At 39.0% G+C, this 27,131-nt stretch overlaps 2 protein-coding genes across 2 annotated transcripts in view; both read left to right on the top strand.

Moving 5' to 3' along the window:
* Positions 1-10,943, top strand: part of Pex13 (peroxisomal biogenesis factor 13) — an 18,806-nt gene extending 7,863 nt beyond the window's left edge. Inside the window, exons 2-4 of the mRNA XM_021210644.1 lie at positions 2,157-2,851; positions 8,670-8,795; positions 10,171-10,943. Of these exons, the coding sequence (XP_021066303.1) occupies positions 2,157-2,851; positions 8,670-8,795; positions 10,171-10,469 (1,120 nt within the window). The 3' untranslated portion in view covers positions 10,470-10,943. The remainder of the gene's footprint in view (positions 1-2,156; positions 2,852-8,669; positions 8,796-10,170) is intronic.
* A 6,544-nt stretch (positions 10,944-17,487) lies between these two features.
* Kiaa1841 (KIAA1841 ortholog) overlaps positions 17,488-27,131 on the top strand; it is a 61,271-nt gene continuing 51,627 nt past the window's right edge. Inside the window, exons 1-4 of the mRNA XM_021210765.2 lie at positions 17,488-17,621; positions 19,871-20,096; positions 22,247-22,405; positions 25,622-25,808. Of these exons, the coding sequence (XP_021066424.1) occupies positions 22,256-22,405; positions 25,622-25,808 (337 nt within the window). The 5' untranslated portion in view covers positions 17,488-17,621; positions 19,871-20,096; positions 22,247-22,255. The remainder of the gene's footprint in view (positions 17,622-19,870; positions 20,097-22,246; positions 22,406-25,621; positions 25,809-27,131) is intronic.

The raw sequence follows: 27,131 nt of genomic DNA on the forward strand, positions 1-27,131 counted from the left end.
AAAGAAAGAAAGAAAGAAAGAAAAAGAAAGAAAGAAAGAAAGAAAGAAAGAAAGAAAGAAAGAAAGAAAGAAAGAAAGAAAGAAAGAAAGAAAGAAATAGATACACCCAATTGAGAGGAATACCATTGAGTTCAAGGCCATCCTGAGCTGCATAACCAGGTCTAGGCTATCCAGAGCTGTGTTGCAAGAATTCATCTCTGAAACAGACAAAAATTACAAGCATACTAAAACTTTTCTATGAAATTACCATCAGGTTATGTGTATAAAAGTGTACAAAATACAAGTGTAATTCATGTTTCACTTGAATGTCATCCCCACAACACCTCATTATATGTGCACCATGTTCCAAAATCTCAAATCTGAGACACTTCTACTTTGAGACATTTGGGGAAGAGGTGCCCACATGAACTGATTCATTCTCCAGTAGGGTGAGCCTTGGAAATATGCTGAAGTGAAAGAAACAAGCTACAAATCACACATGCTATGGGACTCTACTATAGACCTTCTTTATAGATCTCATATTTGCAAATTTGCCTACCCACCAAAATTCATTTATAACCTCAAAATGAGTACTTTGTCATTTGTGTGCATGTATAGGACAGGGAAAGGCCTGTAATGTCAGCTGAAATGGAACAAAGCAGTGTTGAAGCTTATTTCAGTCCTAACGACTGTGAGCTCATGTCCATTATATAGTCTGTTTAGTTCTGGGGGGGTTCACATTAACAAATGGATCTCGCCATTTAAAATGGCTCCCAAGTTCTGTCTAATAATCCAAACTACATGGTGGCTGTGAAGCTTACCAAAGAAAAGGTGAAGTATTAGATCTGTTCAGTCATGAGTTACTGTACTGATATTAATACATCAGCAATAGATGCTTAATAGCAATGCACACAAAGCAAGTATATGTACTAACTGGTTGGTGAAAATATGACTTGAAAGACAAGCGTAGTGGCAGATGCATTTAATCCCTGTTCTAGAGAGACCAGCTACACAGTAATAAGGTTATAGGCAGAGTAGGCTGTCTCAAACAAAGTGATCTAAAGCATACAGGAACCTAACTATATTATTCACAGGAATAATGATTAGGTACTGGTAAACTTCATAGATGTTTTAAGATACCTCAACAACAAAATCAACTATATATGAACTATCTGAACTAGATAAGGTCAGAGAGACAAAGTAAGTTTGCGTTTACAAAGGTTGGAGGTGGGAAGGAAACGAAGTGGCTGCTAGTGAATACGGGGTATTTTAAACTACTTAACATAGTGTGACTAGCAATTTGTTTTATTATGGTGAACTCCGCATGTCTTTCAGGAGTAATGAAAGTATTCCAACTAGGAAAATAAAAACAATTGAATTTTATATTAAGTGGGTAAACTGATGGTAACTGAATTTTACTTCAAAGCTATTTAACATTCCTGGGAAATAGATTAGTTTTTTATATTAATTGCATTATTGATTGTATGAAACTTTTTAGCTTTCAGTGATGGGGTAGTAACTGAAATGTTTTTTCTTGGGAAATGCCTCCTGAGATATTTAGGGGTTAATGTATCAAGTTTAGAAGTTAAATTCAAATGTTTCAAGAATTTGTGGACCAAAGTGAGGGAAAAAAATATGATGAGATCATGGTAGTTATTGAATCTACATAAAAATAATGTATGTATTTTGCCAATTTTTTTTCTGTTTAAATTTTTTTAAAATACCGAGTGGAAGAAACTAACACAGCATTGAGGAGATATCATCTGTCCTTCTGTCATGGGCTTGCTTAGTCTTCTTTTCTATGCTGGTTGTAATAGCAAGCAAGGAATATGCTCTGGACACTAGATGCACGTAAGCATGACACAACAGAAAAGCATTAAAGTCTTGGACGTGCCCATGGAGGTCAGAAGAGGGCCACTGATGCCCTGTAATTCTGTATTGGAGTTATAGGCACTAGTGAGCTGCCTGCCGTGTGGCTGTTGGAAAGCAAACCCAGGTCCTCTGGAAGAGCATCTAGTGCCATCTCTCCGGCACCTGCCATACCTACTTCTAAAGTCAATTAAAGAGAAATGGAAATTCTTTTTTAAAAAAAAATACATAGTCATAATTAAAACTTACTTATTGGACAAAAGATTTTGTGCATAAGTAACTTGGGTTTTTGTGTGTGTGTGTTTTAGATCTGCTGATTTGGGCCCTACTTTATTGACAAGACCTGGACAACCATCACTTACAAGAGTGCCCCCACCTATTCTTCCCAGGCCATCCCAGCAGACAGGGAGCAACAATGTAAACACTTTCAGACCTGCTTACAGTTCATTTTCTTCTGGATACGGAGCCTACGGAAATTCATTTTATGGAAGCTATAGCCCTTATAGTTACGGATACAATGGTTTGGGCTTTAACCGCCTCCGTGTAGATGATCTTCCTCCCAGTAGGTTTGTTCAGCAAGCTGAGGAAAGCAGCAGAGGTGCATTTCAGTCCATTGAAAGTATTGTGCATGCATTTGCCTCTGTCAGCATGATGATGGATGCTACTTTTTCAGCCGTCTATAACAGTTTCAGGGCTGTATTGGATGTAGCAAATCACTTTTCCCGGCTAAAAATACACTTTACAAAGGTTTTTTCAGCCTTTGCATTAGTTAGGACTATAAGATATCTTTATAGACGGTTACAGTGGATGATGGGTTTAAGAAGAGGCTCTGAGAATGAGGACCTGTGGGCAGAAAGCGAAGGAACTGTGGCCTGCCTTAGTGCTGAGGACCAGGCAAATAACTCAGCAAAATCTTGGCCAATATTCCTGTTCTTTGCTGTTATCCTTGGCGGTCCTTATCTCATCTGGAAACTTCTGTCTACACACAATGATGAAGTAACAGGTAAGAATAATTTAAAATGACTTCAAAACCACGTAACAATTGAAAACTTCAAGAATGGATTTGTTAAATTAACATTCCTTATATTTATTTGCATTTACTATTTTAATATAATTATCCTTTTAGTTAAGAGCTTCAAAGCTAGAAAAAGAATACTTATGTAACAAAGTAAGGCTTGCCTATTAATTTATTCAACTTAATAGTACACATTAACCTAACTCATTTACAAAGTGCTGAACTTGGTGCTATAGAATATATAAAGATATAAAGAGCACAATCCCTATTTTTCTAAAATATTGAAAGAGTCATTATAACAGTTTCCAGGCAATTTTAATAAGGCAAAAATGGTATAGTAAGGCAGAATCAGAAGCAAATCTGGAGCTAACTATTGTAGAATAATGAAGCCATGTTAACTAGGCTTCTGAGTTAGCTTTTGATAGCTTTTTATTATTGTAGGGATGTAGCTCACTGGCATACATGAGACCTAGGGTTCAAGTTCTAGCACCACCAAAAGCGGGGTGGGAAGGATCATCACGCAAATACAAGCAGCAGGTGGGACAGCTCAGCCAGAAACACATGGCAGAAAACAGTTATCTCTGTACACAGAATAGAGGGTAGTGAGAATTAGACTGAGAAAGATTTTAACTGCTGTTGTGAAACTTAATTTTCATTTAGTAAGGAAATGTTTTATATTGGTAGTTTTTGTGTTAAATATTTGTAACATAGTTTTCTAAAGAGTTGAGACTGGCAATTAGAGGCATAGCTCATTGGTAAAGTGTTCCCTTGCTTCCCATGTGTATGTAAGACCCTGTGTCTGATGCCTAGCATACAGGGGTGGGCGGGGGGGGGGGGGAAAAAGGGAGAGAGAGTGCAATAAAGGGTTGGACTATGTTGAGTATCTAGTAACCTGTTTGGCACATAAAAAAAAAAAGGCTTACTACTACTTTGAACAGAGTTCAGCTAGATTTAATAAAAAGAGATTGAAGGTTAAACCAGGGTATGTGAAAAGGACAAACAAAAGATTTGGTTGCTGATTAGATGTGGTTTATAAAAACAAAGAAGGACCGTGCCATAGGCTTTTAAACAAGCTACTATGGATATTTTATTAAGTAAACAAGTATTAACTGACTGCCTAATGCAGGTCAGTTACAGTTGTAGAGACAGGGAGTAAAGCACGCCTTTGTGGCAATCTGCTGGGAGGCAAAAAACAAAATATGCAACGAGTCAGAAAATAATGAGTACTGCAGAAAAGAAAAAATGATCAGGATGTTGGGGAGTCCTAGAGGGAAGGAGAGGAAGAGGAACCTGTTCTGGTGCCACAGATATTCAAGGAAGGATTCCTGGATTCCTGAAAGAGGAGTAAAGCCCTCCAAGCTACTGGAGAAATGTTTAAAATTGTGAAACTTCAAAGGTATTTCAGTGGCAATGCGCCTAACACGATGGATAATTAGCAAGGAGGTCACTGTAGTTATGGCAGTGTAAAAGTGCAGGAAATGGAAGGGAAGAGAACCTTTTGTGCTTCTGTTGTGCTCCACCTACCATTGGGATGTAAAGGGTAAATTAGGTCAAAATTTTTGTGTGAGTGGGTGGGGTAAGCAACAAATAGGAGAGGGGAAAATAGAATATGATCAGTGTAGTTGTGCCTTGGTTTTCATGCACATGCTGGCTAACTGAAGGCCTTAATGTGCTTACAGTAGTCTTCCACTGAACTGTATTCTTAGAGCTTTGTCATTTAAGAAATTAGATCTCTGGGAGCTATTATAAAGGTGGCACACACCTTTTAATTCCAATACTCTAGAGTTAGAGTCAGGCAGATCTACGTAGCTAGTTCTGGATCAGCCAGGGATATATATTACAGTCCTGTCTTAAAAAAAGAAAAAAAAGGAAAACAAAAAGGACATTAGAGCCTATGGTGTTTTTAGGCCAAAGGAAAGTGTAAAATGGCATGGCGATGCCCATGCCACATCATCTCAGCATTGAGAGGTGGAAGTAGGGGAACTGATAGAAGTTCAAGGCCAGCTGGACACACATAGCAAGTTCCACACCAGCCAGAGCTTGAGAGTAAGATCCAGTCTCAAAAACTAACATTAGAAAAAAAGAAAAAAGGAAGGAGTAGGTAGAGACAGGTTAGAGATTGGTGTAGGGATTCAGTAACGGAGCCTTTTATAGTGAGGAGGAGAAAAGGTGACACACAGAACTAGGTCAAAAGAAGAGGGTGTTTTATCTGTGGTGTGAAAATGAATGGATAAATAAAGGGGTTGGCTGAGCAATAGACCATTGAGGACATCGGTTCCTATAACTCAGTTCTCTGCTGCTTAGACAGCTGTGTGCTAAACCTACACTTCTGGCTGCTGGTGGCATGCAGGTTGAGACTACTATTTATGCTTTTCAGTAAACAGAAAAAAAGAATAGTTTTAAAATCAGAAGAGAGGCTAGAGAGATGGCTCAGTCAGTAAAATCCCTGCTGCAGAAACAAGAAGACTTGCTTGAGTTTGGATCACCAGCACCCATGTAAGAACAGAGCCTCGCATGTGTGACTTGAGAACTCAGGTGGCCAGAAGACAGCTAGATCCCTGGATCTAATCCCAGCCAGCCTACTCAGTCTGTTAGCTCCGAGTTCAGTAAGAAACTTTGTGTCAAAAACAAAATAGTTGGTATGGAGAGATGGCTCAGCAGTTAAGTGCACCAACTGCTCTTCTAGAGGTCCGGAGTTCAATTCCAGCAACCACATGGTGACTCACAGTCATCTGTAATGAGATCTGATGCCCTCTTCTGGTGTGAATGAAGAGAGCAATGGTGTACTCATATACATAAATTAAATCTTTTTTTAAAAAAAAATCAGTGATAGAGGAAAATACTCAGCATCAACCTATGACCTATACACACATACACAAACACACATTCACACATGTACATGCGCATTTACATGAACACTTTTTTAAAAAATCAGATTTTTGACATGTGGAGATTATAGGAAATTCAGATGTTTATAAAGTTTTATTCAAACAAAGCCATACTTAGATATTGCTGTGGCTGATTTTATATTGAAACAACAAAGTAGCTTATTGAAGAAAGTGTGTCATTGGGAGTGGGCTTTGAGGTTTCAAAAGCCCAAACCAATCCCAGTGGCTCTCCCTTCCTGCTGCCTTTGGATCTAGCTAGATGTAGAATTCTGAGCTACCATGTCTGCCTGCAGGCTGCCAGGTTCCCCACCATGAGGATAATGGATTGAACTGAAACTGTAAGCCAGCCCCAGTTAAATGCTTTCCTTTATAAGAATTGCTGTGGTCATGGTGTCACTTCACAGCACAATAGAACACTGACTGAGACAGTATTTTTTGGTGGTGGTGATTGTGCTGGAAATTAAATGTAGACCCCTAAGCATGCTAGGCTAGTGCTCTCCTTCTGAGCAAAGTCACTGTCTTAGTTAGGATTTCATTGCTGTGAAAGCCATGACCAAGACAGCTCTTTAGTTAGAGCTGGCTTACAGTTTCACAGGTTCAGTCCATTATCATCATGGTGGGAGCATGGCAACATTCAGGCAGGCATGGGGCTGGAGGAGCTGAGAGTTCTACATCTCAATCCGAAGGCCGCCAGGAGAAGATTCACATCCTCAGGCAGCTAGGAAGAAGCTTTCTTGCGCAGTGGGTGGAGACCTCCAAAGCCCACTCCCACAGTAGCACACCTCTAGCAAGGCCACACCTCCTAACATTATCATTCCCTATGGGCCCAGCATATTCAGACACCACAGTCACAGTTTAATAAAGAAGTTATATGTAGCACACTAGAACTGAAAAGGAGGAGTTATACTGAAAAGACACAGTACAATGCATTTTGGTAAAGTACTATGTTCATTCTGCAGTGGCACAATAGCTGTGTTAAATGATTACAGCTACCAGACTGAACAGAAGTCACAGAAATCAACACTTAGAAAACAAAACTTTCCTACTGCACCCACAAAATTAAAGGAAATAGAAACTACAACCAAAGTTTCATTTGCTAGCCATTGAAGGAAATCTTAATTGATAATAATTACTACAACAGCCAAAGAAATTTATCCGTAGACAGTCTCTTTAAGACTGTTGGCCTATCAATGAGAACAGTTTAACTTTTAGAATGACATCATCAACTGAAGAAAGTGAAGGGTGATGGCTATAGCTTGCTGTCAGAGCGTGTGCACAGGACTAGTGCCAGACCTCAGCTTCCCCAAAAGAAGAAGGGGCGGATTATCTGAGCAGCTTTCTCTGGCTCGTGGTAGCCCAATAGGTCCTGGTACTTTTCAGTTGCTTGAGGAGGCCATGGTAAGTTTGAGGTAATGATATAGTTTACCACTGTGAATAACTATACAATATGACTAATGTTAAAATTGAAAGCACTAATTTATTATAGCCTGAATTAGAATCTACTAAGCAGTGTTGTAAGAGATGATCAAAATATATGAGAAGTCTAAAAGGGTTTAGTTGAACAAAATTTTTAACTCTTTCAAAAATACATTTTATAAGTTTATGATTATTCATTGTTATATTCAGCAACAAAGAATGTTTATTAGATATTATTGAACTAGTAGTTCCAAAGGTAAGCTTTCTATCTACTCTATGATACATAACTGTTGTCCATGACATTAAGTTGTGTCACATGTATTGAAGGAGGGATTGGAAAGATGGTGCAGCAGTTAAAAGCACTGAATTCACTTCCAGCACCCACATTGGGTGGCTCACAGGGGATCTCTTCTGCCTCTGCTAGCACTACAGATATGTGGCACACACAGACACAGACAGATACACAGACATATTAATAAAAATCTTTTAAAAGGATTTCCTAATAGAAGTGGGAGATACTATGTTTGTCTTTTTTGGTTTAATATCTGGCAGGGTCTCATGCACTTTGAAAGTGAAGATTGATTCCTTGGGAAGGAAAGGGGTCAACAAGAGGGAAAGAGGATGAGAGGATGGGGTAAATTTGTCCAAATGCATTGTATTCACATAGGAAAATGTAATGAAACCCGTCATTATGTATGATTAATATATGCTAATAAAATGCTAAAAATTACTGAGATTTCCACTCCCAATACAAGTTTCCAAATTCAAACTGAATCCCAGAAGCAGTTTTTGGACTTCCAATTGCAAAGTAAACATGGATATTTCAGATTCTCTAACTGTGTAACTGAGGGGATCCCACTGATTTATCATTTGGAAGTGATTAGTCAGCAGTGTAATAACATGGTACACAGCACAGTCAGAGATGTGGACACAATTATATTCTAGTCTGCTATTCTCCCAAGTAATGAAGATGCTTAATCAAACTCCAATACCCATGAATTGCACCTCATACCGTAATATCAATTAGTATTCATGAATGAGTATTTGCCATTGAACCCAAAATAAATGAAATATTATCCTCCCCCCAAGTACTCCTTTCTTCTGGGTAGACATGTATTACTACTCAAAACCAAACAAACCGCTATTTTGAATTTTGTCCAAAAAAGACCGTGAAATTTCTTTTTCTTGTTGTATAAATAATCATATAATATTAGGAAACTTTTCCTTCTGACCTTCAATATATAAAATGTACACTACTTACCTTTTATAGGGAAAAGGAAAAAAGAATTGTCAGTGCCTGACTGAATGTAAGAGAGGGTAAGAGAAGGGAAAAGTTTGTCAGGGATATGATAGTATGATAGTTGGTACAGTAGTAAGCTTGCCCAGCCACAGTGGTCCTTATGAAGGAAGTTACTTAGGAAGGGAGACCTGTCCACTCGGCAACTGGATTTATGCAGCTCATTTTGCAAACTTTATTAACCTACCACTGATTTTGCTTATAGACAACACCAACTGGGCAAGTGGTGAGGATGACCATGTAGTTGCAAGAGCAGAATATGATTTTGTTGCCGTGTCTGATGAAGAAATTTCTTTCCGTGCTGGTGATATGCTAAATTTAGCCCTCAAAGGTAACAAATAACAAATAAGTTGTAATTATCTTGAGTTTTTAATAATTGTAAAAGTAGTATTTGAAACTGAAACAAAGGACCTTGCTCAGTGGCTAACTTGCAGATGGTTACCTGAGTTTTGCTTTTGTCTGTTTTTCTGTTTGTGCTCTGGTTGGTTGATTTTTTTTTTTTTTTTTTTTAGGGACGAGATTGAGACAGGGTCTCACTGTGTAGCCCAGGCTGGCTTCAAACTTATGGCAGCCCTCCCTTAGCCTTCCAAGTGCTAGAATCACAAGTGTTAACCTCCACTGTCCCCATTACCCTCTTGTCCCTTCCCACCCCTGCTGGCCCTCTTGCTCTTCCCACTATTTTGTACATGAGACCCTGTGTCAAAACACAGAAAAGTCAGAGAAAATACCCCAGAGTGTTAGAACAACACTTCCCTGTATAATCTCTTCTAAATTCAAACCCTTGAGTTCCAAGCTCTGTTAATCCCTATACAATATATAGTACTTAAAAGTATTTTCTCAGATTCTAATTTAAAATCTGAAAGACATTTCAAGGCAGGACTATTTAGTAAGTATAACATATACTTATTATACTGTATTTTTACTATATATTTTATTTACTATAAATTTAACAATGAAACTGAAGCTAGACACATATCTATTGTCCCTACTACTTAGGAGGCTAAAGCAGGAGGATTGCCAACTTGAGTAACTGAGATTCCATCTCTTTACTTTAAAAGTGGATCTAGACCGCTAATTAAGTATGCTAGTATTGGCTTTTGAGTGTGTATACACATACTATTTATTAACATATCTCACTGTGAGACTCTGATTTTTTTTTAATTAGATATTCTCTTTATTTATATTTCAAATGTTATCCCCTTTCCTGGTTTCCCCTTTGAAAACCCGCATCCCCTTCTCCCTCCCCCTGCTCACCAACCCACCCACTCGCGCTTCCTGGCCCTGGCATTCCCCTACACTGGGGCATAGAACCTTCACAGGACCAAGAGCCTCTCCTCCCATTGATGACAGAGACAAGGCCATCCTCTGCTACATATGCAGCTGGAGTCATGAGTCCCACCATGTGTACTCTTTGGTTGGTGGTTTAGTCCCTGGGAGCTCTGGGAGTACTAGTTGGTTCATATTATTGTTCCTCCTATGGGGCTGCAAACCCCTTCAGCTCCTTGGGTCCTTTCTCTAGTTCCTCCATTGTGGACCCTCTGCTCAGTCCAATGGTTGGCTGAGAGCATCCACCTCCGTATTTGTCAGGCACTGGTAGAGTGCCTCAGGAGACAGCTATATCAAGGCTCTGATTTTGCTTAACATACATTATTAATATTCTGTTGGATTACAAAATGTACTTAAAAGCTGTCTTTCTCTTTCTTCAGAACAACAACCCAAAGTGCGTGGTTGGCTTCTGGCTAGTCTTGACGGTCAAACAACAGGACTTATACCTGCAAATTATGTCAAAATTCTTGGTAAAAGAAGAGGCAGAAAAACAATAGAATCAAGTACAATGCTCAAGCAACAACAGTCTTTTACCAACCCAGCATTAATTAAAGGTGTCACTACCACCAATTCTTTGGATGAACAGGAAGCTGCCTTTGAATCTGTTTTTGTTGAAACTAATAAGGTTTCCAGTGCACCTGATTCTACAGGGAAAAATGGAGACAAACAAGATCTTTGATGTGTTTCATGTTTGTGGGCAGGTGAACAATATTTTAGAGTATTTTTAAAAATTATTTCTTACAGAGAAATTAATTTGCAGTTGAATGAAAGCATTTGCTCATGGCTGTGCCGAGTGTTCTGCTGCTAGAAGTTATGTAGTCACGTGCTAGTTGCTGGTCGAGTGATCTGGCTACACTTGACAGTCTTGTGGACCATGAGGACATTTGTTTCACCTAGCTTTTAAGATTATGGAGATAGTTGTCAGCTCCATCTTATCTCAGTCCCCAGGCTTATTGGAACAGTAAATTTGATGAACAGTAGAACACACAAGTTGCCTCAGAAGGGATCATTAATGCTTTTTAAAGTTCTGAATTAGTTGACTTGAGGTCTTCAAAAATTGAGTGATAACATCTACTTATAAGAACAGACAAAAGGCTAAATTTTTTTAACCTTATAAATAAACTAAATAATAAAAATTTTCTCATCTGTATTATGTCCGGTGTTGAATTTACTTTAGGTGATATGATTTTACCAGCAAATAATTGATACTATTATCTTTTATTGTATTTATAAAAATATGTTAAGAGGTCACTGGAAGCACTGTGAAGAAGATGGTTCTGAATGACAGCTTCTTAACCTCTTTACAGTATCACGAGATCTCATCCTGACCGAATCACAATATATAACTAGATCTCATCCTGAGTGAATCACAGTATATGGATTTTTGTTCTTTTCCTCCAACTAAGATGGGAGTCCTTTAAGATTATACTTAATGATATAATCAGTTCTGGCAGTAATGATTTTTAATCCTGAATTTTCTGCTTCTATATAAGATAATTACTTTTGTAAATTCCAGAACCAGGTTATACATTATATATTTGAAATATGTCTGTCACATTGGATAGATTTCTTCTAGTTTTCACTACTGAGACTATAATTTGCTTGCTATTTCAAATACACTGACTGTTTGTTTGTTTGTTTGTTTGTTGCTTAATAGTGAATTTTATGTGTTTCCCCATAGAATTGGAAGCTTTATACGCTTGCTGTGAATATACTACAGATTAGAACTGTCAGAAATAATCACAGAATTCATTTATAGACACTATTAACAGCTGTGGGTTTTGATAAAAAGTGACTTGGTTTTGCTTCTTTCATATAGATATGTTTATCAAATAAATAATTCTGGAACAGTTCATATTAGACCATTTTTAACCCAATCTACTGAGAACAGAAGCGCTAAAGACTTCTTAGGAAGCCCTTTTTAGAAATGAGGAATATGCCGGGCGTGGTGGCGCATGCCTTTAATCCCAGCACTCGGGAGGCAGAGGCAGGCGGATTTCTAGTTCGAGGCCAGCCTGGTCTACAAAGTTAGTTCCAGGACAGCCAGGGCTATACAGAGAAACCCTGTCTCGAAAAACCAAAAAAAAAAAAAAAAATGAGGAATATAATAAGTAATGTATCTTTTCATCTTAAGAAGCATCTATGGTACTTATTTATCTTTTAGGCTGATTTTCTGACATTCAGCTGAGAAAGGGGGTTAAACACTCTACCACTGAGGCATGGCCCTGACTCTCAAAGTTTTTAAAAAAATATTTACTTCTGACTTGAGATGTCTGAACTGTTCTCATATCTAAATGTTACTCTAGACATCTAGATTAAGCACTGGTAGTAAAGTAGAAATAAAATGCTGAGTCAGCACTATTTAGGTTTAGGGTGTTTTGTTTTAGAAGATGCGCTTTAAAATAGGATTTATGACTAATATTTCAGTTGTATAGGAAAGAGCTTAGACAAATAAATGATAAAACTTTCTTTTAGGGTCTTTATTATTTGGCTGTCTATGCTAGATTATAGTATTGACCTAATAACTACCTGTGTCCATTCTTTATTAAAGTCTTAGAAAAACAGTTGTAGGACTAGAGTGGCAGAAAGTTTTGTGGTTTAGAGTAAATGGATGGATCAGTCACAGCTCCAATATTATAATCTTAGGGACTTCCTGAGGTAGCATTACATCACAGGAAACTACACTTTTAATTAAATAATTCATAAGATACAGTAAGGAACTAGATTTCAGAAGTTTTAATTGTATTTTGTCAGCTTGGGAAGAAAAAGATTAAAGGACTATAAATGCATTTTCATGTTCTACATCTTACTCAAGTCTCGGCCAATTAGAATTATGCATTTACCTGAGTGCAGCTGCTCTTTATTTTATGCTGTCTTTACTGGAAAAAGAAATGAAATACAGTTAAATTTGTATTTTTAATAGATTGTGAAAATACTTTACTGGAGAATTAAAAATATTTGAAACTTAATTTCTTTTTTTAAGATTATAGCTGCAATAGAAGTACCATAACATATACTCCACACAAAACACAATACAATGTGAATGTGTGCATGTTCCTCTCTCTGCTAATAACAAGAAGAGTTTCTTTTAGTGTTCACAAGTACTGTTAGTTTAAACACATTAAGTGGTAAAGGGGTGTTTATAAGAAAAAACAACTCTTCTAACAAGTAGATGTCATGTTCTTAATGTGGTGAGTTCTTTTTGTTTGTTTGTTTGTTTGTTTGAGACAAGTGAGTTCTTAATCATATGTGGTTTTCTTGGTTTGCAACACTATGACTTTACCGTATTTTCACGTGTACATTTCACAGAAGACTCTACTATACATTATAGCTGGAGGAAAAGTACTTTATCAAAGATGCTACACAAAACAAAGTACAGCCTGGATGCCTGTGTAGCTCTCATTGTGCTAAGAACCAGAAGAGGGTTTATTTTCACTTGTACTCTTTGATTAAACACATTAGGCGATTATCACTGTGTTTAAGAAGAAAACGGACTGTTTCTCACAACAGACATCATGTTCTCAATGCAATAAGTAAGATCAAATACCCATGTTATTTTCTTTATAACACTGTATTTACTGTATTTCACCAGCACATTTCTTCATAGATCTTCTGAGATCTGCTCAAAGGGGTGGGCTAATACCTAGTGATTGTTATATATGTTTAATAATAACAGGAAAAGCTTACTAATAGCAGGAATCTTTCCTAAAATAATTTTCTCCTGGTTCTTGCCTATGGGAGCAAATCTGTCGTGGATTATTTTAATCTGAAGCAGACCATCTCAAGAAGGTCACCTGCTAGTTATTAGCTTATCCTATGATGGCTCCTGACATCTCTGAATTGAGGCTCCCTCTTCTTCAATGACTCTAGCTGTGTCAAGTTGACATACAACTAGCCAGAGCTGGCATATATCCAAAGGACACTATCCCACCATAGAGATACCTGCTTAGCCATGTTCATTGCTGCTCTATTCATAACAGGCAAAAAAAAAAAAAAAAATTGGAAATAACCTAGATGCCCCCCAATGGATAAAAAATACGTTAAAATTTACATGATGAGAAATCACTCATTAAAAAATGAAATCATGAACTTCTAGGTGTGTGCAAAGGGATGCAACTAGAAAAAAATCATCCTGAGTATCCCAGATCCAGAAAGAGTATGTATTCACTTATATTAGCTGTTAAGTCATTGATAACCCAGCTAGAAGCCATAAATCACAGAGGTTAGGTATAGAGTAAGGAACTAGGAGGGACGTGTGGATTATTAGAAAAGGAAACAGAATAGATAGTTATGGATGGATGAGGGGGGCTGGAATGGGAGGCTCTAGAGGGAAAGGGAAGGGGAGAGAGGACAAGGAAGAATACCAAGAGAGAGCCAAAAATAAGGGCCGTTTGAGTAGTAGGAAACCTAATACAGCAGAACTTGCTAAAATAAACACATACATGAAGGTGATGTAAATCAAATTGCCAAATAATGGGAGACAGAGCCCCAACTGGCCATCTCTTTGTCACCAAATGAAGCTTCCAGCTCTGGGATTGAGCTACATGTAATTGAGTTGTTGAACAAATGTGTCCCATGAGAATCCCCAAACAACTCAGGCTGTTGTCAGGACTATAGGTTGCTCTCCACAAACTGACAGCAAGTCCCTACTATTGAAGACAACACATACACAACTCATTGAACATGGTCAAGATGGTGCGCACATAGAGCCTTCACCCCTGTGTGCTAGTTCTTTTGGTACAGAAAGGTACTCAACATGATACCAAAAGAGAAACAACTCAGCCACAAACCCTCTGACTGACAAGGGTGTCCTGCCCAGAAGATACGCTATTTTAATGGTAGCACAAAGCTTGAGGACATAGCTATCCGGTGTCTGATTTGCCTTAAAGCCCACTGACCAAGAAAATGAGACCAGGGACCTAGGGTAAAACTAACTACTATTCTTAAGAGAGAGACAGACAGAGAAAGAAAGAGCTACTTTTAAAAAGAAAAAATTTTAAAGTCCCAATCAAGTGACTCCTAATGCCATTCTGCTGTACTCATAGATCAGTGTCTTGTTCAACCAGGAACAAATGCAGAGATCTATAGCCAGAGAGAGGAGAGAGAGAGAGAGAGAGAGAGAGAGAGAGAGAGAGAGAGAGAGAGAGAGAGAGAGAGAGAGAGAGAGAATGTAGACATGTATATAGTGTGGGGAATATGTACATACATACATACAGTGTAGAGGTCAGGGATAACCTTTTGGAAGTCTCTTTACACTGTGAGTCCCAGGGACTGAACTCAGGGTATCAAGCTCATGTGGCAAGTACCTTTACCCATGGAGCCAGCTCACTGACTCCTAAAACTCATCTACTGAAAATGTTTCTAAAACTACTTTCCTAATATGTGACCCTATCTCAACAAAAAAGAACAAGTTCCAGATGGTAGAGCGATGGCTGAGAATACTTCCTGCTCATCCAGGGGCCCTGAGTTCAGTAACAATGTTTGGCTGCTCACAAGTACCTGTAACCCTATCCTGAGGGGATCAAACGCACTCTTCTTGCACTCCCCTATGTACACACATCATACACAGAAATAAAAATAAATTCTTTCCCCTGAAATCCTAAACAAACTACTCCCCACTTCTTTGTTTATGTTTTTGTTTGTTTTTTGAAACAAGTTCTCTGAACATAGCCCTGGCTGTCCTGGAACTCACTATGTAGACGGGGCTGGCTTGGAACTCAGAGAGATCTGCCTGCCTCTGCCTTCCTGAGTGCTGATATTAAAGGTAAGTACTGCTAGACCTGGCTATAAATTAAACTTTTAAAATAAAAAAATAAGGCTGAGCATGGTGGTGAATGCCTTTAATCCCAGCACTCAGGAGGCAGAGGCAGGCGGATTTCTGAGTTTGAGGCCAGCCTGGTCTACAAAGTGAGTTCCAGGACAGCCAGGGCTNAGAGAGAGAGAGAGAGAGAGAGAGAGAGAGAGACCTCTGAACACTCAGCCCTAAATGGTATGTATGTCTCCATCAAATTCCTCCCCTCAGAGGGGCAGGGTACCCATGGAGAGGAAAGAGTGTAAGGAGCAGAGGGCACAGAGGACACCAAGAAAACAAGGCCCTCTAAACCAACATGACCAAGTACACAAGAACTTGAGAGACTGAAGCAGCGTGCCCAGGGCTGCAGCAGGGCCTCTCTGCACGTAGATTATGGTTTTCAGTTTAGTGGTTTTATGGGATTGCTGTGCGTGAGCAAGTGGGTCTCTGTTTCTTGGGCTTTCTCTCGTCTCACTTTCTTCTGTTTGTCCAATTCTGGTGTGTTAATTTTTGTTTTATCTTGTATTTTATTTTATTGTTTTAAAAAAAAGAGTAACTGTATTACCTTCGTAGTGTGCCATGTTGATTAAGGTAGATAACATGTATACCTGGCATATATTTTTAAATGTTCCATGGATGGTAGGCTTCCTTCACTGCATGCATTAACTTGACAAATGAGCCCTTCACAAGTCTGGTTACAAAAACCTGGGCATCATGAAGCATTCATAAACCAGAAACTGGCTTATCTGCTGCCACACTTATCTGACTTGGAGGTCGAAAGCCCGATGTGCAGCCACTGAAGTTCAAGCTGAATGTGAACACATGTTCTCCTGAGAGCAAGACAGGAACCATTAGCTCCCAGCAGGAAGCCTGAGCCTGCGAAATGATCCAGGTGCTTCTCTCACTATGCCACTCAGAGCTTCGAGGAGGTCTGAGGCCCATTATCAACTGTGGAAGCCTCATTCCTTGAGCACAATTTGGACTCTACCTGCACATTGAGACCACCTCCCCCAAGTGGGAAGGGAGATCTATTTGAGTGGTAGGAGGAAAGCCCTGGCAGATAAAGCGATTGAAGAGAAAATAATAAACAAAAAACAAACGTTCAACTTCCTCTGGGAAACAAAAAAGAAATGAAGATTTGATTGAAACCATAACCTTGAGAGTTATATTCTTTTTGATATACAGCTTACACTGAATAAACTGCTCTCTCTCTCTCTCTCTCTCTCGCTCACTCTCTCTCCTTGCAAACAGGTTTATTAGTGGACACTGTTTTAGTTTTTTGGTGGTGGTGGTGGTGGTGGTGGTTTTTGTTTTTGTTTAATCTTGCCAAAACCAAGGAGTGATTGCCAATGCAAACTCACATTCTGGCCACTAATCCACTCCCATCAGTGCTCTAAGACTGAACATCAATCAGCCTTCCAAGTTTAACACTGGAACATTTTCCACACTATATCTGAGAAGTCACCGGTTTTTTCAGTTTACAGTATGTTTCTAAATACCAGCCAACACCCTGTCCAAGCATATATTTTTTCTGTTGAACCTAAGCAGCTTATAACAAAATGAGTGACAGGGAAAGATTTACTCTATTCTTTTCATTAGAGCTCCCTTTATCTCCCACGTTCAAGATCAAGCGCTGAGGATCTAGTTGCTAAGAGACAGGACGCTGAGAGAGTGGAGACGCTGCACTGCGACAGGCCTGAGAGGACGAGCCGGAGAGGGCAGGACGAAGAGCAGGCTCAGTGCAGCGAGGGGCTGCGCTCTGGCACCGCCCGCACCCGCCCACCCGCAGGAGCTCGTCGCTCATTGGATGCTCTGCTGCGGCGCTAGCTTGCGATTGGCCCGGACGCGCCGGCCGGGCACCGCCCCTCGGCGCTCTCGCTGGGCCGCTGGCTAGCGGGCGCAGGCGGGTGCGGCCGCGGCTCGTGAGGCTGCCTCAGCCTGGCGTGTGCACCGGGTCGCGCCGTTCTGGGCGCGAGCGCGGGCGGTGCTGGCCGCTGCAGGTGACACCGGCGCGGTGAGGGCCGCCGCGGCCCTGTGGAGGTGAGAGAGACGCTGAGAGGCTGGGGCACCCACCCGGAAGCTGGAGTGGGGCGAGGCCCGGGAGCGCCGCTGCCCATCCGGGCGGGTGGACCGGCGGGCCGGCGGGCGGTGCGGGGTCCCGCTGCCCGGAAGCCCGCGGACGCCCGGGAGCAGCCTGCCGCCCCGTCCCGCCGCCGCTCTCGCCTGCGCTCCTGGCGACGGAGCCCAGCTTCGGTCGCCGGACTCCGGCCCTTGCAGTCCCCGCCAGGCTGCTTTCCGATGCCTTTGTCTGCTCCTCTCCAGCCCGCGCCTCGAGTCGGTGCCCACGCCGCGGAATCCCGGTCCCGAGGACGCGCCGCGCAGGGAGCCTCGGACCCGGCCTTGGAAGGGCTACTTACCTGGGTGGGCAGTGATGTCCGGTCTTTCAGAATCAGAGCCAACCGGCTGGGTCACATGTGTGGATGAGAGTCAGGAAGTCTGTTGTAGATCAGGACTAACAGCCTCCCTCTGCTGTGCCAGAGGCCTTCCACCTGTCCCAGTGACCCCCCCTCCACTCCTTCCTCTGCCTAGGGAAAAATCAAGAGCCCCCTTTTCATTTCAAAGTGAAAAGCAGATGCTCGTCCATATGAATAAGCCAAAATAAGGAATAGGTTATGATCTTTAAAGGTGTAATATGTTAAACAATAGAATTTTTATATTTGGTAAATAATGTTATTTACCAAATATATTATGCCTTAAACGCTTTTAAAATATGGTGTCATGCATGAGAGGATAATTTTGAGTTTTGGTTATTTTCTTTTGGTCATAGGTTTTATATATATATATATATATATATATATATATATATATATATGTAAGTACACTGTAGCTGTCTTCAGACACTACAGAAGAGGGAACCAGATCTTGTTACGGATGGTTGTGAGCCACCATGTGGTTGCTGGGATTTGAACTCCAGAATTTCGGAAGAGCAGTCGGGTGCTCTGACCCACTGAGCCATCTCACCAGCCCTGGTCATAGTTTTTTATATGTTTATACCTTTCTCGAGAATGAGATGCATGTGCCAGCTGTTCTAAGCCTGTATGTTATTCAAACCCTAAAGGAAACGTTCTCATAGATTAGTTTAACTAGAATACACAGTAGGTGTTTTTTTTTTTCCTTGATGGCAAAGATTCAGTTGTGTCAACAGAAAAAAAAAATTCACACCCAAGTTACTTAAATCATCCATAAACATGAATAAATAAGTATTATATTTGAAATATACACGTTTTTAAGAACTTGATGGAGACAGCTTTCTTGTTATTTTAATTAGGTACTGGGAACTTAGCTTATTTGTAGAGTACACTGTGCCACCACCACCACCACCACCAAAAACAGAAAATCAATTTTAATTAAATTTTCTGGAAGTTAAAGTAAAAAAGCAGCACACAAGGGGTCTTTGTCTTGAATTCAACTTTAATCTGTTTTCTTGCCTTTTCTCGTTTCCAGTGCTGGGTGTCAAACCCAGTGCCTCACACATCTCCATTCCCATCCTAAATATCTCCTAAGGTCCACACAAACTATAATTAAACACCCCTTTCCAAATCATTTGTCCTTAGGAAAAGGAATGCACACATTACCCATATAAGCAGAGAACAACATTTTGTTCACTGAAAATTAAGATTCCACATTTATTATTGTACAGTGTACTTAAATAGTCATATAAATTGTGAATCTTCAGCTAGGAGTGGGTTCCAAAAGATACATTGTTTCTTTAAGGCTTTGAGACTTTATTAAGTCAGCAAACATTTTTTGGCACTGTCTGATTTGCTGGTCATTTATTTGAGGAATCAAAGAGCTGAGTGTGTCGGAACACACTTGTAATCCCTGTGCTCTGAGGCAGGAAGATGAATTAGAAGCCAGCCTGGACTACAAAGCAAGACCTACCCTAAGTGGATAAAAATGAAATTCTGTTCTGGGCAGTGCTTTCTACAAAATGGGATTCAACAAAATTCTTGAAAATTTTTATGTCAGTAACAGCCAACATAGTATAAGGAAAAACAATTGCCATAATAAATTGTGGTGCACATTTTGCATGCCAGACACTGTGCTGGGTACTTTATGGAATTGTTTAATTCTCACAGTAATCTTAAAAGTAGTTAATATTTTCCTTATAGCAAGCCCAAGATTACACTAGAAATGGTGAAGCTTGGTAAGTATTCATAGCCTGTTTTATTCCTTTTATTGGTGCATACTTCATGCTATGTTTTGTTATGTTTATGAATCTGTTTAAGAATCTCAGAAGTGCTACAGACACCCAGTCCTCACCGTGTCAGGTGATTCTTCACACCAAGGATCACAGAAAGAGGACACCTATGGTTTGACCTTCGTTTTGCAGATGAGGAACCTGAGACACGGATTATCTGAACTAGACAATATCTTAACCAAGATATAAAGTTGGACAGTTTGACTTCAGAATCTATACTTGTAACTCGTACATTGTACTGGGCCTTCAGTAAGGTACATCTCAGAAAGCTATGACTTTACAATGCTTAATGTTTGTGTGTGTGTGTTTCTTTTGTATTTTAGATTTATTCATTTTTATTTTATGTGTGCCTGTGTGTTTGCTTGCTTGCATGTATCTGGATGCATCATATATTTGTCTAGGGCCTATGAAGGCCAAAAGAGGGCATTATAGCCCTGTAACTGGAGTTATAGACAGTTGTAAGAAACCACTTAGTTGCTGGGACCCAAACGCAGGTCCTGTGTGATAACATCAAGTGCTCTTAACTGTTGCTTTTTAATGTTTATGACACATAGGATTGTATTGTTTTAGCTGCCATTTGATACCCTATTATATAAACAACCACCTAGTGGTAATGACTGCTTTTACATTTCTACTCAGTGTACTATTTTAAATATCACAATCCTAGGAAGTATCTTTTGTCTTTACATATCATGTCTCATTTGGGAGGTGCTCTTATTATCTTCACAGAACCTTCACAAGGGGATCCTTTTTGTTCTCTCTGTACTGTCTGTCATAGGCTTTTAATGTGGCTTGTGATGATGCTAAAACTCAAACTAGACCTTCAGACTCTGGGCACACTGCTCTTGGTCGATTAGTCATCTTTGCCCTACGTTATGCCACACTTTCCCACAGAGAAGCCCTTATTTTCAAGTGGTATTCCTAAGCTAGAAACTAACGACAGCTAAACTATGAAAACATGACTAGCCATAAACCTTTACCAGTGTTTTCTTCTATAATTCTGTGTTCCAACTTCAGCTGCAGTGCCTGACACATAATGGAGTATTCGTCAATGCATGGATAAAATAGTATGTCTTAAATCCGTTGACATAAAGAGCTTCCTGAAATATTTTAACTTTGGATGGGTAGTTTCTTTTTCTTTTCTTTCTTTTTATAACCCCCCCAGCCCACCTCATGGGCCAAAGCTTTCAGAGTTGTATCATTGAAACATAACTAGATTTCTAGTCTGTTAGACTCTGTCCTTTCCATCCTAAACCACCATCTCCACCTCTCTACTTCTCCTTAGAGAATGAAGAGAACATAGATTGAAATGTGAACCCTTACTCTGCATCTTATTAGAGCTATGGCATTGTGTAAATTACTTAACTTCTTCCAACCTGTTTCCTTATGTTGTAAAATCAGGAAAAGCTCTGCTTTCATAGCAAGCACAGGCTTCAGGGCCTCTCCGGGCTGCCTCCATGTTGGCTCTTAGGTTTTTGCCAGTACCCATTTTCTGCCAGATCAATCAGGTCAGTTCTACATTGCTTCAGAAAATAGTGTTGAAAAAGAACTTTCCCGAGAGAAGTTGTTTCAAACATACAAAAATAACAGCACTATAATTGATAGACATCATTATAATAACCACAGATATATTAACTGCTATGTTAAGTTGCTTAGGCTATTTCATTTTATTATGTCTACAAGTTCAGCATGCTCAGCTGTGGTACATTATTTGTGCCATGAACATTCAATCAAGGAAAAAATAGGAGGGGATTATTTAGGAACAGAATGAAATTATACTACTTTCAGCAAGCTTTGTATTTTGATTTCTTCATGGTTTGATGATATTATCTATGAATAGTCAGTATATAAACTGCATGCTTAGTGACTTTTTCGAAAAATAAAGTATACTCAACTTTTCCTGAACATTTTATTTGGAAAAAATTTAACATATAGCAGAGACAAAGGTTTGTTTGTTTGTTTATAAAAACCTGGTGTTTGCCACTAAGATTCTGCCTTTTAAGCCAGGCAATGGTGGCGCACGCCTTTAAGCCCAGCACTCAGGAGGCAGAGGCAGGTGAATTTCTGAGTTTGAGGCCAGCCTGGTCTACAGAGTGAGTTCCAGGACAGCCAGGGCTACACAGAGAAACCCCATCTTGAAACAAGTAAACAAACAAAAGATTCTCCCTTTTTACTGCATATTTAATTTATTCTTATATGTACCCATCTTTCAAGTCATAATATTCAAAGCTTTTATGTTTGAAGCAATTTTAGATGAGTATTTGGTGTTTGCTTTATGCCAGTTTTATTTTTTTCTTTATATAGTGGCAAGTAACTTTTAGGAATGGACTATAACTAGTCCACAATGTTCTGGAAACATCTGAATTTCAGATGTAATAGTACTGTGTGTTTTCCCTATTTCTAGCTCTAAAAGATGAGTCGTGGATATCCAGAAAACAATAATTTCCTGAATAATAATAACCAAATGGTATTGGATATGATCCTTTATCCATTGATTGGAATCCCTCAGACCATCAACTGGGAAACTGTGGCAAGGCTTGTGCCTGGATTAACGCCCAAAGAGGTGAGCAAGTCTCTGGCCCCTCCTTAAGTACATACAGCAGCAACAGCACAGGAGAACAGATGCCCCCCCCCCCGCCCCATGAGATGGGAAGAAACATCGCAGTAAAAAAATTATATCTATTTTATTTTGTGTTAGTGTTTTACTTCATTGATTTCTGTGCACCACATTCATATACTGCTAAAGGAGACCAGAAGAGAGCATTTTGCATTTTATCTTCTGTAACATTAATATACTCCTAACACTCAGGAGTTTGAGGCCAGCCTAGTCTACAGAGCAAGTTCCAGGACAGCCAGGGCTACACAGAGAAACCCTGTCTCAGTAAAAGTAAATAGATAGATAGATAGATAGATAGATAGATAGATAGATAGATAGATAGATAGATAGATAATTTTTATAGATATAAGAACACAGGTTGGCCTTGAACTCAGATCTACCTGCCTCTGCCTCCCCAGCTCTGGGATTAAAGGCGTGCGCCACCATCATCCTGTTGTGATGAACATTTAAAGCATTTTTTGGTATAGAATAAATTATAAGGAGAAAAGCAAATGGACTCTGAAATACTGATAGGCTAGTCATCCTGATAATATAATAGACTATAAATATTATACTCAGAATCAAACTTTAAATTTAAGAATTCTTATAGGAGATACATAGTCTTGTAATACACTAATGGACACTAGTTTGAGATTTAGAAACGTTGGTTTTTGTTATGCTTTGGTTTTGGTGGGTTATTGAGTATAACTTACTTAATTCTATTTTATGTGCATTAGTGTGAGGGAGTCAGACACTCCTAGAACTGGAGTTACAGACAGTGGTGAGTTGCCATGTGGTTGCCAGGAATTGAACCTGGATCCAATGGAAGAACAGCCAGTGCTCTTAACCACTAAGCCATCTCTTTAGCCCCTGATTTTGTGGGTGTTTTTATATGAAATTTACAACGTAACTCAGGGTGAAGTATCTTCTGCCTTAACCTCCAAAATGTTGGCATTATTAGAGTGCACCACTATACCTGGAACTCACTATGAAGTCCAGGCTGGCCTGGAACTCATAAAGGTCCTCCTGCCTCAGCCTCTGAAGTACTGGAATTACAGTATCCAATAATTCCACTGATGGTTTCATTTTTACTTATTTATTCTCAGTGTTGGGTTTTCTTGTTCTGTTTTTTTTTTTCCTTCAGTTTAGGACTTCTAATTTGTCTTAATGTCACTGAAGTAAAATTCATAGGAAAACATTCCATCTTTTACAGTCCAGACACAGACAAAAACCAGCAAAAACTATTTGTGTAAAAAATGGTTTTGTACATGAAATGAAACAGAATTCAAATATGAACTTAAAACGTAACAAGAAAGGCCATGTCTATTGTTTATCTCCTTGAAAAGTGGATATGAATATCAAGTCGAACTTAGCAGGGTAAATCTGTGTTAACATGTTACCTAGGTGGACTCCAAGTAGACCACAGGGCCACTGTCTTGAAATGGCCACAGGAGGTTCTGCCATCTAATGGGTAACAGTGAAAACACTGGTTTCAAATGGAAGAGGGTAGACAAGGACAGAACAGCGCAGGAAAGAGTCAGATTTCTTTTCTTTTCTTTTCTTTTCTTTTCCTTTTTTTTTTTTTTTTTTGTAGCCTGTCACCCCTGCCTTCTAGGAAAACTCTGGCCTCACCTGTGACCTGTGATGCTGCCTTCACCATTAGGCATGGTCTAGTTTTGTTTCTGTCAATTTTGCTTCCTTCTGTGGCCTCCTTGGCAGCTTTGGCATCTTCATAGGTAGAGTCCTTCCCTAGTATGTCTAAGGCCCTGGGATCAGTCCTTAGTACAACAATAGCCTGAGATATGCAGTAGAAGAAAAGAAAATATAGTGTTACAAGTCAGATCCTCCTGGATTTGCTTTCCAGTAAAAGTTGGAATTAGATTTTATTAGGGCTAGGGGTATTGCTTAGTGGCACAGCTAGTACTATCATCAGATGGTGAGTTCAGTTCCTAATCCCAGGTTAGGGTGAATTCTATGGCCATACCACTCAGGACAAACCCAGTCTCATTTGATCTCCAAAGCTAAGCAAGGTCAGGCCTGGTTAATACTTAGATGATGACAGAATTAGGTATTATTCCTGATGGAAACACATAATACAAAAATAAAAGCCAAAAGCCAAGTATTTTACTTGCTAATATTGTCAACTGATAACAGATATATAACAAAGGGAAATACAACTGATAAAGATAATCTTTACTCTTCTTCAAGAGCATATGTACATGATTCCTTTGAATTAAGTATTTTTTTACTTTGTTATTTAAATATTTTATGTCTGGGATGTTTTGTCTGCATATGTTTGTACCATGTACTTGGTGCCCTTGGAGGCCCTGGAACTGGAATTAACAGATGGTTAATTCCTATGTGGGCTATAGGAATTGAACCTGGGTTTTTTGAAAGAGCATCCTGTGATCTTAACCATTTAGCTAGCTCTCTAGCCCCGAGTTAGCACATTTTTAAAAACAACTTCTACTCTGACTTTTAAAGGAGGAAAAATTAAGTTGCAGAATTTTATGTATTAAAATATACAAATTTTGTTCATGTTCCCCCAACAAAAACTATAGAAGAGTATCTGTAAGTACTGGAGAGATCATTCATGGTTCAGTTACAGCACCCATACAGAAGCTCATGACCACCTGTAATCCCACTGCCAGGGGGCAGCACCTTCTCCTGACTTCTGTGGGCATCAGGCATTTGCATGATGCACATACATACATGAGCAAAACACTTGCACATTTTAAGTAAAATAAATAAATCTAAAATAATTTTAAAATGAACTATGTTAAAATAGAAGTCAAAAAAATATTTTTTCCATTATTTTTACTTTGCCTTAACTATAGTTATATAACCTTAATTATATTGAAGTTGATTATTCGAAACTATGAATAATACATCTTCTTTCCTATCAGTTAGGTCACTCAACAATATATCATTAAAGTTTATTGACTGAAGATTATCATTCATGATTACATAATGATTACTCTTATAGTATTACTCAATGATAATAACGTATTAAGATAGTAAACTTGTATAAAATCATTGTGTGCTTTTTAAATTTTTTGATTAGCACAGGAAGTACAAGTGTTGCATTTTTATACAAAATGGTTTTGTTTTATTGGTTGTTTGGTTGTTATTGTTGTTTTGTTTTTACCTAACCTCCATTTTTGCCATTTTATATCATTGAAGTGTGTGAAAAGGTTTGATGAGCTAAAGAGCTGTGGAAGTTCACCTGTTGACAACCAGTATAACCCTTTAATGGCTACTGGAGAGGGTCCTGTTGAAACTTTAGCCACTTATATTAAATCTTCACTTCTGGACACACAAGGAGATTTTCAAGAGACTCCTACTGATCAAGATACAGTTTCTAAAGCAGGTAAGGTTATAAAATTGTAGTACTTGTCCTTATAAAAATTTTACCTTTTGCCGGGCGTGGTGGTGCACGCCTTTAATCCCAGCACTCGGGAGGCAGAGGCAGGAGGATTTCTGAGTTCAAGGCCAGCCTGGTCTACAGAGTGAATTCCAGGACAGCCAGAACTACACAGAGAAACCCTGTCTCGAAAAATAAAAAAACAAAACAATAAAAATTCTACATTTTGTAAGTTCTAGTAACCCTTCCTTTCTTTGTTTAAAGACTAATTCAAACACTTGTGTAAAAATCTGTTAGTATTTTATCTTTGTGAATATTAAAATTTCCCATTGTCTTTGTTGTTTTTCAAAAACCTTAACGTTAAATATATAGGTTAAGCAATTTTTCCATAACTAAATTTTAACCACACTAAAATCATTCTTCAGTTTGTCATCCTAGTTTTTTACATATTGTTTATTTGCTGTAATTTTGTAATTTTGTCCAGTCTCAGGCTGGACTTGAACTCACTACGTAGTTGAGAATGACCTTAGACTTCTGAGTTTCCTGCCTCTATCTCCCAAGTACTGAGAGGTGTTTATATCACCAAACCCAGCTTATGCAGTGCTGGGATAACCTCACTCATGCTGGATAAGTCTTCTACCACTGAACTGTATTCCTAGTCTTCATTTATTTATTTTAAATGAATTTAACATAGATGTTTCATAGCAAATTTATGTTTATTTTCTCTCCTCATTGTTTATTTATATTTTCTCTGCTCATTATATTTATATAATCTCTGCTCATTGTTTATTTGTATTTTTCCACCTAAAAGAGTAGTAGACTTTTCTTCTCCCAGAACTAAATCAGAGTCAGTTTGTAAGTCCAGCTGTACTCAGACTTGTTTTTTACTTTTACACGTGTGTGTGTGAGTGTGTGTGTGTGTGTGTGTGTGTGTGTGACAAAGTTCCATGTAGCCCAGGCTGGCCTCAAACCTGTTCTATATCTGAGGATGATCTTGAGTGCTAGTATAAAAACATGTACTACCATAGCCACTTTAAAATTTTATTTATTTATTTATTTTTGTTTATTTAGAGATAGGATCTGTCCCCAAACTTCCTATGTAAATCAAGCTGGCCTAGAACTCACTGAGATTGACCTACCACTGCTTCCCAACTGCTGGGATTATAGGAATGTGCTACCAGCCCAGACTGCTTAAAGACAAAGCAAAACCAGTAGAGAATCTTGCTCATCTTTTACATCATCTTTTTCTTACAGCCAGTCTTATGTACTTAAAAGAAATTCAAGTGACACAGTGACAAGGTTGAAGAGATGTTTTCTAGAACTAGGTTT

Source organism: Mus pahari, chromosome 13 (assembly GCF_900095145.1).
Source record: "Mus pahari chromosome 13, PAHARI_EIJ_v1.1, whole genome shotgun sequence".
NCBI lineage: Eukaryota > Metazoa > Chordata > Mammalia > Rodentia > Muridae > Mus > Mus pahari.